The following is an 18,315-nucleotide window of genomic DNA, read 5'->3' on the forward strand; positions in this document are numbered from 1 at the left end:
CAGTGGTCTTGTAAAACAGGTGCGTGCAATTTGTAGACACTGAGGATGATTGAGCTAGTTATTTTTTCTCCTGAATTTCCATTCCTGGTATTCTTGGTACTCAGTAGAAAAGGTAGCAATACAACTAATGTACTTCAAGAGGAATGTCACAGAAAAATATGTTTATTATATTTAAGACAATAAGAGCAGTTACATCATGACATTCGCTTTGCAAGAGACATACACTATTTGTACTGAAAAAGGTAACAAATCTGGTAGCACTGAAAGCCAGCTGATCCCTACAGCCTGATACATAAGTTTGCTTTCTTCACAGAGAACAGCGTGTTCCAAGACACCCTAAGTAACGGGTTGGTCAGAAAAAGGCAGATAAATCTCTATAAATCCAGATGATGCATGAAACTTGGATGATTACCAACTTGGGAAAGAAACAGTAATTATTCTATGAGTTATGATTCTTCTCACCCCAATTTATTTTTAAGCGAAGCCTAGCAAGTTCTTGTTATAGGTGTACCTGTTACATTATATCTTAGCCAAAATGTTGAAAGATTCTAGTTTGAATATTGTGCACTAAAATTCTGAAAGGCTGAAGAATTGTTTCAAGTGCCATAATTGTTGCCATTCATATGTAGTTAAAAAGTTTATCAATTAATCACTGTTTTCCCCTTCTGCTTAGAATACTCCCAATATGAAGAATGTGAGTTCACCTCCTCCAAAGAATTGCAAATTCATTTTGAAATCTAAGGGTGACTCGATTTGCATTTTCAACTCAACCATCTGCAACAGCCATCACATTTATAGATAGTTTATTTTTTGAATGAAGTCTTTTACTCCAAATTCAGCTCTTTCAGTCCTGTCAACCCAGCATTTTTTCAAAATTTCCTTTGTGCCTGCACGTGTGTAGCACAACCGCAATATCTGCGAGACATCTACTCAACCTGCAGTAAATATAAAGGCAGGCTTCAAAGTAGGCCGAGAGATGAAGGCTCAATAACATGCAGAAAATATGTCACCTGTTTTGGGGAGTTGTCTTTTGGAGACAATGACTAACAGCAAAATAAGCAGGCATTCTCTGCGTATTCCAAGAAAACGTAAGTCTCATTACTTTCATTTCTGCTATTTCAAAACAGGCAGGAACTAGCACACTTGTACGCTGAGGGGTCAAGGAAGCTTTAAGTCCTTCTAATTAACTTTGATTAACAAGAAAATGCTGAGTCACAGGACACACCAGCAGAAGTGTACAATTTACAGACCCCTTTTTACTGTACTTGCATTTGTCCTGCCACAAGATTTTGTTTGTTCTGAAACTCCAGAGATTTAGCATCATCATAGTTTTCACAAGACCCACAGGTGAACAGTGAACATGGTGAGTAAGTCTTAATCACCTGGTTAAACCTGGAAGAGAAGGGTGTCCTGTTCTGACCTACATCCCTCTGTTTTCTAACACAGCACTGCATAAGATGCAGTCTGTGGGCCTGATCCACTTTACTTGTGATCAACGGAGTCACACACACACACACCACATTACATACATACTTGGTATCACAGACACTGACTACATTTTGGCCAAAGGACAGATTTTCACTCCTATACAAGGAAAAGTCTAAACAATGAAGTACTCCAATACGCAAAAGCTATATGGTCAAACTCAATCAAACGATCTTTCATACTTCATTCAATAAATTGAAAAGAAAAAGAAATTGGACGTGGGAAGTCTCTGTTAAAAAAAGTCAGCTCTATTTTCCCCACTCCTTTTAAAGATATAAGCTGCTGCATAAATCCTAAGTAACTTCTCCATCCTCCAGTTAATCTTCTAAAGTTGACAATTCCATTTTTAACAGGAGGGAAAAAAAGAAAAAGGCTGTATGTATAACAATTTTATTTTCTTTCCCTCTTTAAATTTAAAAAAAAAATATTAAGTCCTATGGTTTGCCTGTACTATATGATAGGAAGAAAACAGCTAATTCACATAAGCTAGTAGAGGCAGACCTTAATATAAAAACTGTCATAATGCATAGGACATTGCAACTCTAGTAAAGGTTCTCAGATCTTTCTAACACCTGAATTAATCTACAAATATACATAGCGAAATATCACCTATTTGTGATACACTTGACTTAAAAAACCAAGACAAGCTTTCCAGCATTTCCACACAAACAATTCACATATTAGTGAGAACTCTGGCTTTTGCTTTCATTCCAGATATGATTTGAACTAATTAACTGAATACTTTAACTCTTTAAAACCACTTTTTCCATGACAAAAGTTTTGGTCATGTATAGAAAAATAAATTCTGTTCCTAATCTCTATAGCTCTTCCAGTATTTATTTCCTGCATTCATAATCATTATTGTACGAAAGATGACCTGTGGAGCCTCTGTACTGTAAAAGGGCCACCATGACTGAGTCCAACCCTTATTTATGACCTTGTGTTTCACCACACCAGAATGTACATGTGCTCACTGCAATGAATTCCACACATCTAAATAATCCCAATCAAAATCTTTACATAGCACTATTTACTCTGAAAACTGGCTCCAAGCTGGTTGCTAAAGAGGGTTGCACAAATTATGCAAGACAAATAGAAGTTCCAGGAATGATGGTATGCATCTAAGCTGTTTTCACTGCCCCCTAGTGCAATTTTGGGGAAGAAAAAAATAATTTTAAGAAAAGTATTTGGGTCAAGATGTATCAAAGAAATAGGAAAATTTTTTAAGTCAAACACTGACTGCATCTCATGTAGACAAACGCAAACTAGTGTATCAGCTAGGTAACTCATCTATAAACTGCAATGCAGACACAACAGCACAGAATGAACAACCTGCTCATGTCCCTGCAGCGTGCTTCCTCATAGCTAGCCTGTGTGGAGTTCAGTGCTGTCCCAAGCTACCCAGAATGCACAGAGTGTTTATTTTGGCAGTCAGCCACTGCTGTCATTCCATGAGCTCCTACTTGCACCTTGAGAGCACACTTTGCTGCAAAATGCAATACATTTTTATTTACTAAACACGGGTAAATTAATTACACCTGGAAATAAAAATGGAAGTCACAAATCACCTTTCATCTGTATCTTCTGTCTGATCAATAGTGTAAAAGCAAAGGTAAAATGCTGGTAGTTCCACTGATTATGCACACTCAGTTCCATTTACAAAACTGGATGTCTGTAGTCCCATTGAAGTCAACACAAGTATTTACATAAAAAAAGATCCAATCCTCCGTCTTAAAAATGAACCTGAGCTTCATGAGGTAGCTATTTATTAGCTAATTATGCTAAACCCTATTTTAGAAAACAGAAGACTTCTTATCCCTACTGCATAAACGTGCTGTCAGAACTATTTTTTTTAATATTGGTAAGTAAAGCTTACAATATTTATTACTCTTGCACATGATGCTTACAATATGAAAATAACTTTTGCTTTAAAAAGTAATGTTTTACTTGAAAACCAAATGCTACGTCTAACCCACCTGACTTTTTAAAAACTACACTAGGGTCCTCATATAAATAGATGTAAGATCTTAAAGGCTTTTTTTCAGTTTTCTTCTTATCTCTCATTAAGTAGGTATTCTTTGAGACATTTGAAAGTTTTTTCTACAAAAACAACAGATGTAAAACCAGTAATTTTCAAAATTAAAATAAAATATTTTTAGTAGAAGAAAAGAATAAATAGTTTACAAAAAAAGTAACAAGTGCACTCACTGGAATCCAGCTAAGCATTAAACACATCTCAAAAGCCTCAGGACTGGACCATGAAAGGGGATGGTTAATAAAAATTTATATGAATGATTATTTATGATTCTTCAGTTCCTTTGGAGAAATTATTTTGGTTTATGAAAGGAAATCACAAAAATTTTGCAATATATTTCCATAACATTTGGTTATATGAACATTTATCAATCCTCAGTTACAATGACGCGTCAAATAAACATTTACAAATAATAGACAAGGTAGCTATTATTATTATAACAAGGTAACAAGGTAACTACTATTCAAGATCCTAATAATTTGAAAATAATTGTATTAGGTAATAAAATACAAAAAAGATAAGCAAGACTAAAGGAAGGAAGTTCAGTATGATTGTTGTGCAATCTGGATAGTGTTAGCATCAAGTGTGTATAGTCCCTGTATACTTCTAAGTGCCCACCTGCAAATAAGAGATGCCATTGCAGCAGTTGTAAAACTTGCATGTGGTAGTCTCACATTCATAAAAATCAAGCCATCTTTTCAACAAACAGCAGACATTCCAAGAGTCAACAAAATTGCTCTCCAAGGATAGCACTGGAGCAGTCTGCAGTTCCAACAGTTTAACATAAATCATTTGTTAATCGAAAATCCTGTGAAGCCTTGCTTTGGAAAGGAAATGTAACTGCATGTCACTTACACTCTTCCTTCAAATATAGTCCTTCTAAATTATTTAATCTCTCCCACAATAAATATTTCAAATACTTGTTACCATTCACTTTATTTGCCTCTTCATTCAAGCAAGAGTTCTCTATACCTGTATTTCTCATTATTTTGTTTAAAGCATAAACTTTTTCAAAAAGATAACATTCACATGCCAGCTACAAAGAAAACCTGCTATCTTCCGTTTATGTATTCCACAGTGACACCAACAGCGTCGAATACAGTGTTAGTATCACTGTTAACTCCCTTTCCAAATTTAAAAATATTTTATATGTTCTACCACTGATAGAAAAAATATGCTATTTCTGCTTCTTTATAAAAGTAGATTGAAAATTTGTTGCAACTGCCAACAAAGTATCGTGTAAGAAGGTAGTCACCAATTTCTTATGACTGTGTTCTAGGTTCTCAAAGAAATTAATTTCAGTCTCTTTCCCTCCAAAGATCCCAATTTCTACTGGAAGTATAGAAAGTAACCTTTAGGATCAGATATTCATATACCATTGCATGAACAGAACTTCCTAACAATTCTAACTACATATTCTTGTTAAATAATACTATATCCAAAGTTTGGTCTTGTGACTGAGATACACATGTAGAATATGTGGTTAGAAAGACTTAGAATTTTTTTTTCTTAAGAGGTGCGTCTGAGAACTGTATAGCCTCAAGGTTATCCATGCCTCAAACATAGCTGGCAGACAAAAAACCCAATCATTTCTACCATCTCTCTAAGGACAGCAGAGGAGATATCTGGCTATAAAGCAACCAAGGATCTCAGGAGAGATGAACATGAGGATCCCACGTTTCAAGCATGGGAGCTCTACAGCCACAGTGTATCTGGCCCAGAGATGAACACCGCTCTTAGCAGCTCCCTTTCCAAATACAGAAGTGGTACCAGCAGCTCCTAAAGAAGCTTTCTACAGGATTCATCAGGTCAGGCTGACCCGATAAAGGGTCTCTAAAGGAGCTGGCAAAGAGTAAAAACAGGACATAAGAAGATCTCTAAACTTTGTTAAAAAGGACAGTAATAACAATTTATGTCCTATATCACACTTTATTTAATACCACTAAAGTCACCTTGCTCTAATTTTTAAGTACCTTGAAGTCAAGGTATGATGTCTATTATATATGCCTATTACTTTTTTTCACAAAATATTTCTAGAAACAAACTCTAAATGTCTAGCTGTAGAAGAAACATTCTAAAGCTCCTCATATTCAGTCATATTATTAATTAGTTAACACCAATATCATGCCACCAAAAAGGAATGGCATGATACACAGTAGAGAGGTCTTGGCCTTACTATGCTCTGCAGAACTGGTAAACAGAGATCTTGTAAGTACATTAATTTTCTCTGGGGACAACTGGTAATCCCAAACTCTGGGGCAGTGGGTTGGAAAGGAGCAAATACCCCACGCCTTTTTATGAAAGACAAACATTCCCTAAGGGAACTACCCTGTTAGCCTCCTCTTATACATTGTCCATATGATGCTCTCAGTTTCTTACGTTAAGTATTCCTTCCCTTCCAGCTTCTGAATGATTCTCTCACATTCTTGATCTAAGCTTCATTATACAAAATTTAGGGTTTGATTTTAACTTTTATGAAGCTTGCAAATCCTAACTCACTTTTGAGATAATCTTCCTCATTCTTTGCAACAGCAGTAACAACATCAATGATCCTTATCAAGAATTCCATGACTTGTTCCAAGTTTAATATACAGAAAATACATTCTCCTGATTTTTACAGCAAAAATACTGTCAAGACCTAAGAACATATGATGCACATATATTATTATTTTCCTCCTGATTATATAGGAACATAACACAAAAGGAAACTGAAAGCAATGGTAATTGCTACCTATTTTTCATCAACGTATCAATGGCTAGAAGTAGTTCAAAATAATGCCTCCCATCCTCAAACCCACACTCTTCTGTCTCTGCTGTGCACACAAAAATTACTTTGCTCAGCTTCCTTCAATTTTTCTTCTTTAGACAAGCCAAAACATAACTGTGTAAATAAGACTCAGCAGATACCAGGACACACAGTCCTCAGCCTAAATGTTATAACTTCGCAGACGACTAAAATTTCCCATAACATTTATTTATTTTTACAACACCATGATTTTTAGCCTGTACCATAGCCAAATTCTAATTGGAGCAATTAGTCTACTTAAATTCTCCATGTAAATCAGCAGGAAATGGCTTTCTTCCATTCTGAATAAATGCATATTACTGGTATGTCCTGTTAAACCTCTGCAAAAATTTTCAAGTGTCTCAAAACAATTCTAAAACTTGGAAAATGGCTATGCTATCATTTTGGAAATATGCCCAAATCAGAGTACAGCCTTGGAGAGGCCCAAGGCTGTACTTGTTTCAGGGACATAATTACAACATGATTAGTATCCCTTTGGTACTGCAGGGAGAAATAATTCTCCATTCCAAAGAAGAATCAACTGTAACTAAGCACCAGACAGAAGATAAAGCCTTGCAAATCCAGCTAGCAAATTCTTCCAACCACCACCTCTATACCTGTTGTTTCAAGTGAAGAAAAGTGTCACAAGATGCAAGCACTACATTAAGCTCTCTTTAAAGATCTCAGCACATTTTCTAATGACATGAAGAGAACATTAATAAATATACACTCTCACTAATATCTTTTAATAGGTGTCATCCATTACCTTGAAAAATGCTTACGCACTAGACTTAAAGCTGTCCACCCACCAACCCTGACATGACTGCTTTGGCTAGTCTCCTGTTCCCCTCCAGTCAGATTTTGATTGCACAATACACTCCCAGTGCATTTTGCCAGAGCAAAAAAGTTCAAAATTTACCACATGAAATACTGCCCTCATTAAGAATCTGCCTTTCACAAAACAAGCCATTTTCTCTTTTAAAACATCCCTGCTTGGAAACAAAAACATTTTCTTCAAGTTTTCCAGAAAGGCATACTTTTGGGGATAGAAACCAAACCTGAAAATCTTCAGACTACAGGAGACACTCTGCTTCCTCCCTCCCCCTCTCAGCTTATAACCGTGTGAAAAACTGGCACTGACAACTAACCAGGTTTTTTACACCATTAGGAGAAAAGGCACTACAAAAGAGCACTGATCACAATTGAAATGGACAACTCTTCTTCTTGTTTTCCTCACTCCCAAAATCAATCCAAGTCTTTCACATAAAAAGGAAAACTTTTAACAAGAGGAAAATACCAGAGGGAATTGCTACCAAGTGTACCTGTTGTCCTTAAATGCCTCTATTGACAGTCTCTCCTAAGAAAGCAAAAACAACTGAAAAGCAATGGTGGAAAAACAATGTTCCTATAATAAAAACCACATCTAAAGTCAGGCTAGAGAGACAGTGGCAAGCCACCAGGGCAAAACCTGTATTTGGATGCATTTTATCTGTTATACAAAAGTTCACAAGACTTCTGATTACAGAACTGCAGCTCACAGAATCATCAAGGTTGGAAAAGACCTTGAAGATCACCCAGTCCAACCATTAACCTAACATTGACTGTTCCCAACTACACCATATCCCCAAGCGCTGTGCCAACCCGACTCTTAAACACCTGCAGGGATGGGGACTCCACCATTGCCCTGGGCAGCCCATTCCAACGACTGACTACCCGTTCTGTAAAGAAATACTTCCTAATATCCAGTCTAAACCTTCCCTGACACAACTTAAGGCCATTCCCTCTTGTCCTATCGCTTGTTACTTGGTTAAAGAGACTCATCCCCAGCTCTCTGCAACCTCCTTTCAGGTAGTTGTAGAGGGTGATGAGGTCTCCCCTCAGCCTCCTCTTCTCCAGACTAAACAACCCCAGTTCCCTCAGCCGCTCCTCGTACGACATGTGCTCCAGACCCTTCACCAGCTTCGTTGCCCTTCTCTGGACACACTCGAGTAATTCAATGTCCTTTTTGTAGTGAGGGGCCCAAAACTGAACACAGGAATCGAGGTGTGGCCTCAACTCATATAACTACTAAAGAAAAATCTGTTTCCTTCAGAGTCAAAAGTGTAGATGATGCTTATGTTTTAAAGAAGTTACTTCAGCAGCAAAATATGGTAACAAAAGGCAGAGTCTCACAATATATCTGGAAACAAAACAAAAGAATTATTCAGCGAAGGTTTCCATTTCTCCTCTCCCAGTTCTGCCCTCATGCATACCAACCACAGCCTGATATACAAGCAAGAAAAAGGAATCACAGAGCTCTCATAACAGCAACACCTGCCTTCCTTGGGGCTCACAGGATCATACTGTGATCACCAATCGATCAACAGGAAATCAGGACAGCACAGCTGCTTCCTGATTCCCTTCACAGGAAAGAAAATAACTGAGTTCACAAGCAGCAGTAAGGGGAGACTCTAGACCCCAAAGGTCTCTGGCATCCATACTGACACGAAATCTTCCCAGTTATAAATTAACTGTTTAGACTGAAAACCCACAAGTCTCGTATTTCTGCTGCTCTGCTTATTCTCAACCAAATCTATTCTAGACTGTTTTGTAACTATTGTCTTAAGTTCAGACAAACTTATATCACACCAGTCTGAAAGTTACCTTTCTGTCTGAAAGCTTTCATTCCGGTCTTTTAACTCTGGTTTCCAGTAACTCTACTTTATCCAGCCAGTTGTAGCATTATTCAAACACATATAAATAAAAAACTAATATCACAATCTTGCTAAAAATTAAAACAGTCACGCAGCAAACAAAGCTATTACTGAGAAAGCCAGGTTGAAGTAAAATCAGCTTTTTCTGCACATTGGTTTCCCTTTGGCATTCTAAAAGTTTACAGAACTAAAGGAAGAGTTTCGCTAAATAATATGCCCACTGCCCTCTGGAGAGAGATAATGAAAATAGATTATATTCAGTGCTTGGAATCCATAAATCTGACAGGCATAAAACCAATTACATAAAAATTTAAAAAAAAATCCGTATCTCATTGGCACAACAGACATCAAGTAACAAACCACTTGTTTTTTCCAAAATTACTTATTGATGTAATAGATTGCATTTCAGAGATTTCAATGCACAAAGTCCTACTAAGGTGCAGTCATCTTTGATGGAGGACAACAGAAAATAGGTACACACCACACTATAGCACAAAGGGATTAAAAAGGAAGATATTTTCTATTATGTTGCTGATATCCCCCTCTTCTCTTCATAAACTACCTCTACTAAAAGCCTCACCCTGTTCTGTGGCACATGCGTATTGCCTCCAAAAATATACACCATTTTACCACTTAAGAGATGTTATCCATCTTCCTGCAATTTCTCAATTATTAAATAATGCTGTTCTCCCACACTGCTAGGCCACATAAATGAGTGCTCAGAATTTAGTTACTTTCTCCTACAGGACCTCATTTATTCCATAAATATGAATCAATGAAGGAGTCTGCTTACAACTTGGCACTAATCTATAGTTTGAACATGATGACATTTAGGAATCCATATAGCACTCAATACTCACTACTGAGACAAAAGACATGGTTATACCATAAACTGGAACCATAGTATGTATAGGACTCTTGATTCAAGCAAACCTAATAAAATTACTCAACAAAAATTACTCAACAAAAGAGATGTCAGAGGATGCCAGCCTTCCACTGATGATGCAATAAAGCAGATGTTGAATATTTAGTGTATTTCCATTATAGCTTACTTGACCAATGTGGTAAAACTTTGACACAACCGAACAATTTTGTTAATTCAGTGTAAGCAGGCAAGACATTTGCCAACACACTTAACTGAAAGGCATATATATATTTTACTTCAGAATGGAACTATAACAGGCTAAATATACCATGCTTTTTGCTAATCACAGAGAGTGACATCTCTAACAGACCATGGAACCAGGGGAAAAGTTTTCCCAAATCTTAATTCAGTCTTACAACATAATTATGGTCAAGTCACAAGCTACTTTTATCGATTCTCATTTGCAAAAGAAAACCCAAGTAATTTCTGGCATGAGTTACAAGAAAAAATTAGGTATATAAGATGAACCACCATTATTTAGCTAATCTGATAAGTGTGGGTTTTAATCAAAATTCTCTATGATTTTCCAACACATGCAAAATTTTCTTAATTATTTGGAAGAACAACCTGGAGATACCCAGTTTAGAGATCATCTTAATTTCTTAAAACTCTGATGAGAAGGCATCCCACAGAAATATCAACTACTTTTTTTTTTTTTTAGCCTAAGACAACCACTGCCTATAGTTCTGGTGTTTTCAAATCTCCCATTGTTTAAGAAAATAAGTAAGAACATAACATAGAAACAAAGCAACGAACAATAAAATCTGTGTAGAAAAGATCAGGATGAATAGCTACAAGAGATTTCTGATGCAAAGTTTTGTGCAATACTTCAATGAAATATTAGCAGACATGAGGCTTAACCTTGGGTTTAGTTGCCAGGACATAACATGATTTCAAGTTTACACTGTTTTATTTTAGCATCGTATACACTGAAATCCTTTGAGCATCTTGGAGAACTTTTACTCTCCCAAAGATTAAAGATACATGGCAGGACTTGATTTCTAAGTCTGGCTGTTTCTCTCTGTGTGTCTTCTATTATTCAGTGCTGTAAGGCAGTTAGAAGCTTCAGAAGTGCTGACAAAAGAGCAAAAGATAATTTTTTTTCTGGGAAGAGAAATGGAAACAGCTGGGGAGAGCTGTGATTTAGAAGGGCATTCTGATGAGACCCCATACAAAGAACAAAACACCTGTGCAGAACAAGCACACATTTTTTGAGATTTACCACTTCCTAATACATACATGCACAAAGTTAGCAGCTATAGGTACTTTCAGAAGTGTTTGTGTAATATACTGTGGGGTTTTTTTTAAAATGACAACCATCTGGGTTCACCACAATCTGTGAACACACTGACACTCAGGAAGATACTGAAATAGGTTGAAAAGTATTTAGAGACAAAACTGAACAACACCAAACATTTCCTTCAGCATCAATAAATATAAGTACTTTTCAAGACAGGACCTCTTATTCTGATTATCTGTTGAAGAGATTCATGTTTGATAAAATTTCTTGATAAAGCACTGTAAGATTTTACTGTGAGTTGAAAATGTATGAACAAGCAGACCTAAGATGGGAGAACAGGTGAAAATTAGCAGAAAAGAAGTAGTGACTTCAATATGACATGATTCACAGCAACTGAAATCTGCTGAGTCTATGACACCCTCAGGAATATGGACTCACTCCACAGTGCCATAATATCTAAAAGTTAAAGGGAATTCCTGATACAGATCAATAGTAAGTCCTAAATTAACTTAAGGCTTACAACATTCTTAAGGAAAGTCTGAGATTTATCCCACAGTGGTTTTCTAGGACAGAACAAGTCATGTGTGGGGTACAGATGAGATGACAGGAGATATGGCACTAAAGTGTACAGTTCGATAATTAAAGAAATCCACAGGCAACAGTAAATCAAGCAGATCAGACAAAGTAACAGCAAACACCAAGGCATCAGAATTTTCCATCACTTAATCCCTGAGGAAAAACAAAACCAAAAGCAAAACCAAAAACTGTGATCATACAAGGTTAGGCTCACTCTAAAAATCAGTTATGTCGCTGCTTAAGAAGCTCCTCTTGCTCATTTTGAGTAGTCTAAACTTACGTTTTAAAGTTCACAAGATACAAAGGAAGGGATTTTATTGGAAAAGAATAAACAAACTGAACACCTAGTCAAAACTGAAGAGGAACTGGCAAGAAACCCTTGAGACACCTGGGAATTTATTCCTTACGATTAGGTTTATATTTGTGCAACAGGACATACAGGTTTTTTCTGCTACCAAATGCTTCAAAACAGTGTAAGTAAGGCTGTTTTTACAGGACTTCCATCACTGTTGATACAAAACAATATGTAAACCATCACACAAAATCCACTTCCACAAAATATTAAATCCATGAAGTTCTGGAGAACGAACATCAAACCATTACACTTTTAACCAAATAGAGAGACATTTGTCAACTGACTATCTGTGATACCCAAGTTAGGCTGTTAGGGGTTTTCTTGCTCTTAACATAGAAAAGACAATCTATATTCACCTTAACAAACCAGTCTACTCTAACAAACCCATCTGGTACTTATTTAGATTTAGAAACAAACCAAACCAAACAGAAAGAAAAAAAAAAAAAGCCCTCAGTTACCATAGTTCATTTTCTCAGAACAGTTTTGGCACAATTGTTCTCCCTAGATTCAACCCCATTTTTACCTCCTCTTTCTTGTAAAAAATTCTACGCATGCATTGGGAAACAAACAATAAAAAAATATTTATATATTCATTTATATAGTTCTTTCATAATGTGAAAACAAAAGAGTAAACAGTATATACTAACTGATGATGACTCTCACATCTGTGCATTTTTTTTAAATCCTGGTATTTCTAAATGAAAACAATTAATTGTACTTGTTGAGTAATTATTAGAAAAAACACAAAAACCCTGCATTTCAAAAAAGTCATGCTTCACCTGCAAATTCAATCATAAATGAAAGAGCACACATACAAATTAAGAGTCTACTCGAAGTATTAAAACATTGAAGAGGAACAAAATACTTACATTATCTTCCTCCTCTGTATCATCATTGTCATTATCGTCATCACTATCCTTGAACCCAGGTGGAAGTGGTGGCCCAATGAATTCATCATCTTCATCATCATCAGTATCCTCAGCTGGACCTTGAGCAGAAGTCTGGGGTTGCATGGAATGACCAGTTAACTCTTCATCTGAGCTATCTTCACTTTCACTAGAGGCTGTCTCTCTGCATGGAAAAATTTTAAAATTAGCATGTCAAGAACACTGGCACTTCCACAGGAATTTTCAGATAAAAGATGTTGAGCACTGTTGTAAGTTTGTAAACACTGAAATTAGCAGTAAATCATAAACTAATTTTGTTAATAGAGTGTAGGTCCACCATCATCTTGAGAGCATCAACAAAGCTTTAAAGGAATACCATAATGACAGTTCAAAAAAATGGACAAAATAAAACAAAGAAGAAGTTAGATGGATTGTAAAAATAACAGTACCACATCACTAGTATGGATTTCAATACTACTTAGGAGCCAACAGAGTATAACGTTACAGTGAATTTTCAAGATTCTTCTTCCAGTTGCAGCTTGTGCAGATGCTCTATGCCTCTGCTGGCTGGGTGGAACTCAAAACAGTAATCTCCCAGGCTCACAACCAGAATGAGAACACAAAGCATGGCACTTGCTTTATAATGTTGGTAAAGGCTAACAGGGAATTTGGGACTTTGAACAACTACTTGATACTGTCACAAACTTAGATTCTAGAAGTTACACTAAATTATCACTTTTCTGGTGTCCAAATCAGTTCTGTGAACACATTATTTTTGGCACTGGAAAATTTCTGAGAAGTAGAGCTATTTAGTACATGTTCATTCCGTTTATTCAAAATAAACGTGCCCCCTCTGCTGGTAGTTATCAAGTAGGTGGTATTCTAACTGGCAGAAGGTCTAAAAGTGACACACAGAAAACTTTTGACTAGATACAGTGTATCGATACAGTGAAATCTTGCAGTGGAAATCAGATGTTCTTTTCAGATTCAGAGAGACAAGCTCAAATGGAAAGACTTGGTTTGGGAGCTTGTATTTTAAGAGCACGTATGTGAGTTTTTAAGTGAGCAGACTGCAAAACAGTTTAACAAAAGATAAAAACAGACTACAGAGGTATTGAGGGTTTTTTTTCAGATATCATTTAAAACTATAATAAAAACACACAAGTTTATAATAAAGGATTAAGAGAATATGTTCTGAACTATGTAATGGTGACAGAGAATACAGCCCCACTCCACCCCCCAAACCAGCTGCACACCAAGCAGGTAGTAGGTTACACAGCAAATAGTTGTGTTGGATAAGCAACTGAAACTCTATTTCAGGAAGAAATCAAAACAAACTAAAACAAACAAATTAGATCCTCAGATGTTACAGTGATGAGAACAGTTTGCATGCCTGAAAGCTCATCTAATTTTTCCAGCTATATTTACTAGCCTAATAAAAGATATTACCTCCACATACAAACTTTGTTTTGCATAGTGAGAGACATTAAAGACCTAGATCAGAATACAATTATCTAATAAATCTAATACAAATAAAATAAGCTTCTCTTACTCTACAACAATGGGGCAATCAATATCCTTTTACCAAAAGGAAGCTTCCAGCATGTGAGGAACAGGTTGGGACCTTCAAAATTCAAGTTAGGTATCCCCAACACTAACTTTACAACACCGTGCAAAAGAGTTGCGTTTTAAGAGTCGATACGCATTCCCAGACTAGCAAACCACATATCTTCTCTCCAAAAGCCAAAATATTTAATTAGTTTTGGAATGGAACTAAGTATACACATTAGCTGCCACTGAGAGGAATGTAGAGAACACAATGAATCAATGAAGCCTTTCCAATCCTGGAGTCCCAGATTTTCAGCTCTTTATACAGACACCCGAGAACAATACCTAGCTTCCTTGGCAATCATCTATCATTACCATTCCCTCATTTGCTAGGAAGGATAAATCGATCAAACCAAACATTTCAGTATTTTGAGGGACAGTGTAATCACTCTGCATGTGAAATGGCCAAAATTGCAGTGCTATTTTTCACCACACTACAAGCTTGGCTTGGCTACAGCCAAGTACTCCACCTACAACTACTGGTGTCCTCTGTCTGACTGGAAGGAAGTCAAACCTAAGAACATCCCGATGCAGCCAGACCGAAAGACCTTCTACCCTTCCGACAGTGACCAGGAGTGGTTCTGACAAAGGACAAACCAAGTGGCTTTTCCTTCAACTTTCAGCCTCACACTCTTATTCTAGCAGAGGCTGTAAAGAAAGAAACAGCAGTTTGCCAGCCCCTTTCCCAGGATTCAAAGAAGTGTGAGGAACTGGTTCTTGCTTCCCCTCATTACCTCCTCTGTAAGTGAAACAAGCTGTAAGAGGAAAAAAGCAAGCTGCATCAGAGCACGGATGGCGCACAGACAGGGGAAATAAGCAAAAACATTCTGAGAGTTGTGCAAGTATGTGGGCATATTCCCCCCCTCACATCATTCACTCTATTTTCTCAGTTTTTTTCTTTTTATATACTAGCAGATGCTTTCATTTCACAAAGCATAATTGCTATGTATTTATACTTATGTACGAATATGTAAGTACCATAACTATTGTGAACATTTCTCTACAGCAAAGTAGCTCAAAAGCAAGAAGAATAAGGAGCTGTTCTTCACATCTTTTTGGTGTGACCAATCCCATTTTAACAATTAAAAAATTAGTATGAGGGTTATTATGATAACTGAAAGTACTTGAAATTTTTTAAAAAGTAATATTCAGGAAAGTGTTGCTATTTTCAGAGAATAGAACAAGCTATATATATTACATCAGTTTATAATAACTAAAATCTACATTATAAAAAGAACTACCAGGAATCCTGTATTTCAGACTTAAGTTGTCAGTTGTAGGATTGTTCTTCTGAATTAAGGCTGAGACACAATGGCATGGCTCCTTCAGTAGCTTCCTGCTTTTAGCACTAAGTACTAAGCTACATATCATATTTTACAAGGAAATACAAGACTTCCAGGAGAGTTTTTCATGTCATGATCTCCCTTCTCAATGCTTGGTAAAAAAAGCCCAAACAAACAAAGCCCACAAAAACAACAGAGAACTAGTATCAGCAGAACTCCGGTGAATTACCAGAGCCCACTCAGAATACTGAAAGATATTTGTTATCTTCCGTTATAAAAAGTGCCTGGACTTCTATTCTGTCAAGTCCACTAGCAAAACGAGATCATCAGGGAAAGGCTCTGTATCACCTCACTGCTTTCCACCTTACCATTTGTTTTAATCAATTCTTTATATTGAAGTCACCCGTATACAGTACACAATCACGTTACATTTAAATTCTTGCAATCCTTCATTATCTCACCAGTTATGTATCTAAGATCATTAAAAGCAAATGGGAGCACTGAATATTTTTCCCTCGTGCACAAGACATAACACAGGATCTATAGGGTAGTATATGAGTTTTCCATAGAGCAAGAGGCAAAAATTAAGTTTAACAGAAATCTGTTCATAATCTGAAACACTACAAGTTTGTCTATAATAACCTACCACATACAGACACTATCAGCCCATAAGATATCTACCTATATATAGGTCTACTAGTCTTGTATGAGTTAAATTTGCATAGATATAGAAACCTAAAAATTTACAGTGCACTGATCTCCACAATCCCTGCCATGCAATGGAGTTGTGTGGCCCCCATTCCCTTCAGCTACTTTTGAGAGTACATTTCAGACTGAGTCAAAACAAAATACTTTCTCAACCCCACCACTATGCTATACAATGTGCATTCAGAGGCTATCTCCACCTACTTTGCTTTCTTTTTCAGCAGACATGAACAAGTATATTTATCGACAAGTGGGAACAACAGCTGCTCATTAAGTCAGCACATGTAGTCATTATATTTGCCCTCATGTTTTCAAAAAATCCACAGATAACAACACTGTTGTTATTTAAGAAGTATGCTGAACAGCATTAGGGAGGAGATTGATATTATGTATATTTAACAGTTAATTTTTCAATATTTGCAAATACTGACACATCTTTAAGAAAGTATAGATAAAAAAAATTTTTTAAAAAAATCACTATTTCCACTGAAATACTTCAGATAACATAGACATGTTCACATAAGTTAAAAGACACTCATTCTCTCAAAAAAAAAACCAAACCAACAAAAACCCTCTTTGGATAAGAAAGCTGTTACATGAGATCTCCCACCATATCTAAGTACCTTTGGCTTAATGTGGACCCAGCTCCTGTTGCTCTGGCTGCTGAAGCTGATGAATCAGTGCATGGACTTCTAAACTCTTTTTCAGCTTGGTCTTCCTTCTCTCTTTCACGAGCCTCTGAATACAGAGAGCGCAAAAATGACAAAATAATCAAGACTTTTAGGAGATAATAAAATTAGAATGCTGAGGACAGTAAAACAGTTTCCTTCATTTTCAGATCTATAAGAAATATTTGAAAAGATAACAACGAATAAAGAATTTCACCTGAAAATAATTACTTTTCCATATAAATTAAATTTCCATTGCTACTACAATGATCACTCAAAAACAAAATGTCACAAGGAAAATGCAAACATCTTCCAGTTATTAGTTTGTACACACTATCAAACAGAAGTTGATTATACAAGGATGCTGATATTTCAGTATTTTCAACATTATATTAAAACAGTATGATTACTTCAGAGTTCTTGAAGTCTTCATAGCATAGGGAACTAAATCAGTATGTAAGTATACACAGGTGTAAACAAGTGAACTCTGAATATGACTTATGGAAAATAAATACAGACCTGTTAGTATTAAGAGTTATTCCCACTTCACTTACTGAAAAACAATCCCCGTGGAACAGTGCAACAACAAAGTAAGCAGAACCTTCGATTTCAAAGTATAAATAAGAATGGTGGGATTATGACAGGGTAACAGATACAGCTACTATATTTCTAGAAGTGCTCAAATAACTTCAATTAAGCAGAAAAAAGTTGCTTTTTCTCTGTACAAGTGTATTGAGTTTGTGTGGTGCAGTTTTGTAGACAGGGATGGGCCACAGGGGTGGCTCCTGTGAGAAACTTCCCCAGGCTCCAAGTCAGACCCGCCTCTGGACAAGACTGAGTCAATCAGTGACGGCGGCTGCGCCTCTGTGATAACATATTTAAGAAGGGGAGCCTGCAGCAGAGATGAATGAGGGAAATACCTATGAAAACACAAGAGTCAGTTGAAGGAGGAGGGGGGCAGGTACGCCAGAGCAGAGACCCCCCCTGCAGCCCGTGGTGAGAGGGCAGGCTGTGCCCCTGCAGCCCACGGAGGTCACCGGTGCAGCAGATGCCCACCTGCAGCCTGTGGA

The 18,315-nt window shown here is 36.7% G+C and overlaps 1 protein-coding gene across 2 annotated transcripts in view; it reads right to left on the reverse strand.

Moving 5' to 3' along the window:
* The window catches only part of WDR70 (WD repeat domain 70), a 140,340-nt gene that overhangs the window by 120,299 nt on the left and 1,726 nt on the right, over positions 1-18,315 (reverse strand). For both annotated transcript variants that reach the window (XR_012621629.1, XM_074812508.1), the window contains exons 4-5: positions 17,201-17,315; positions 12,964-13,165 (exon numbers count right to left, since the gene is read on the reverse strand). Coding sequence is in view for 1 of the 2 variants with exons in the window: in XM_074812508.1 (XP_074668609.1) it covers positions 12,964-13,165; positions 17,201-17,315 (317 nt within the window). In the remaining variant the exon portion in view is untranslated. The remainder of the gene's footprint in view (positions 1-12,963; positions 13,166-17,200; positions 17,316-18,315) is intronic.

Source organism: Strix aluco, chromosome Z (assembly GCF_031877795.1).
Source record: "Strix aluco isolate bStrAlu1 chromosome Z, bStrAlu1.hap1, whole genome shotgun sequence".
Lineage (NCBI taxonomy): Eukaryota > Metazoa > Chordata > Aves > Strigiformes > Strigidae > Strix > Strix aluco.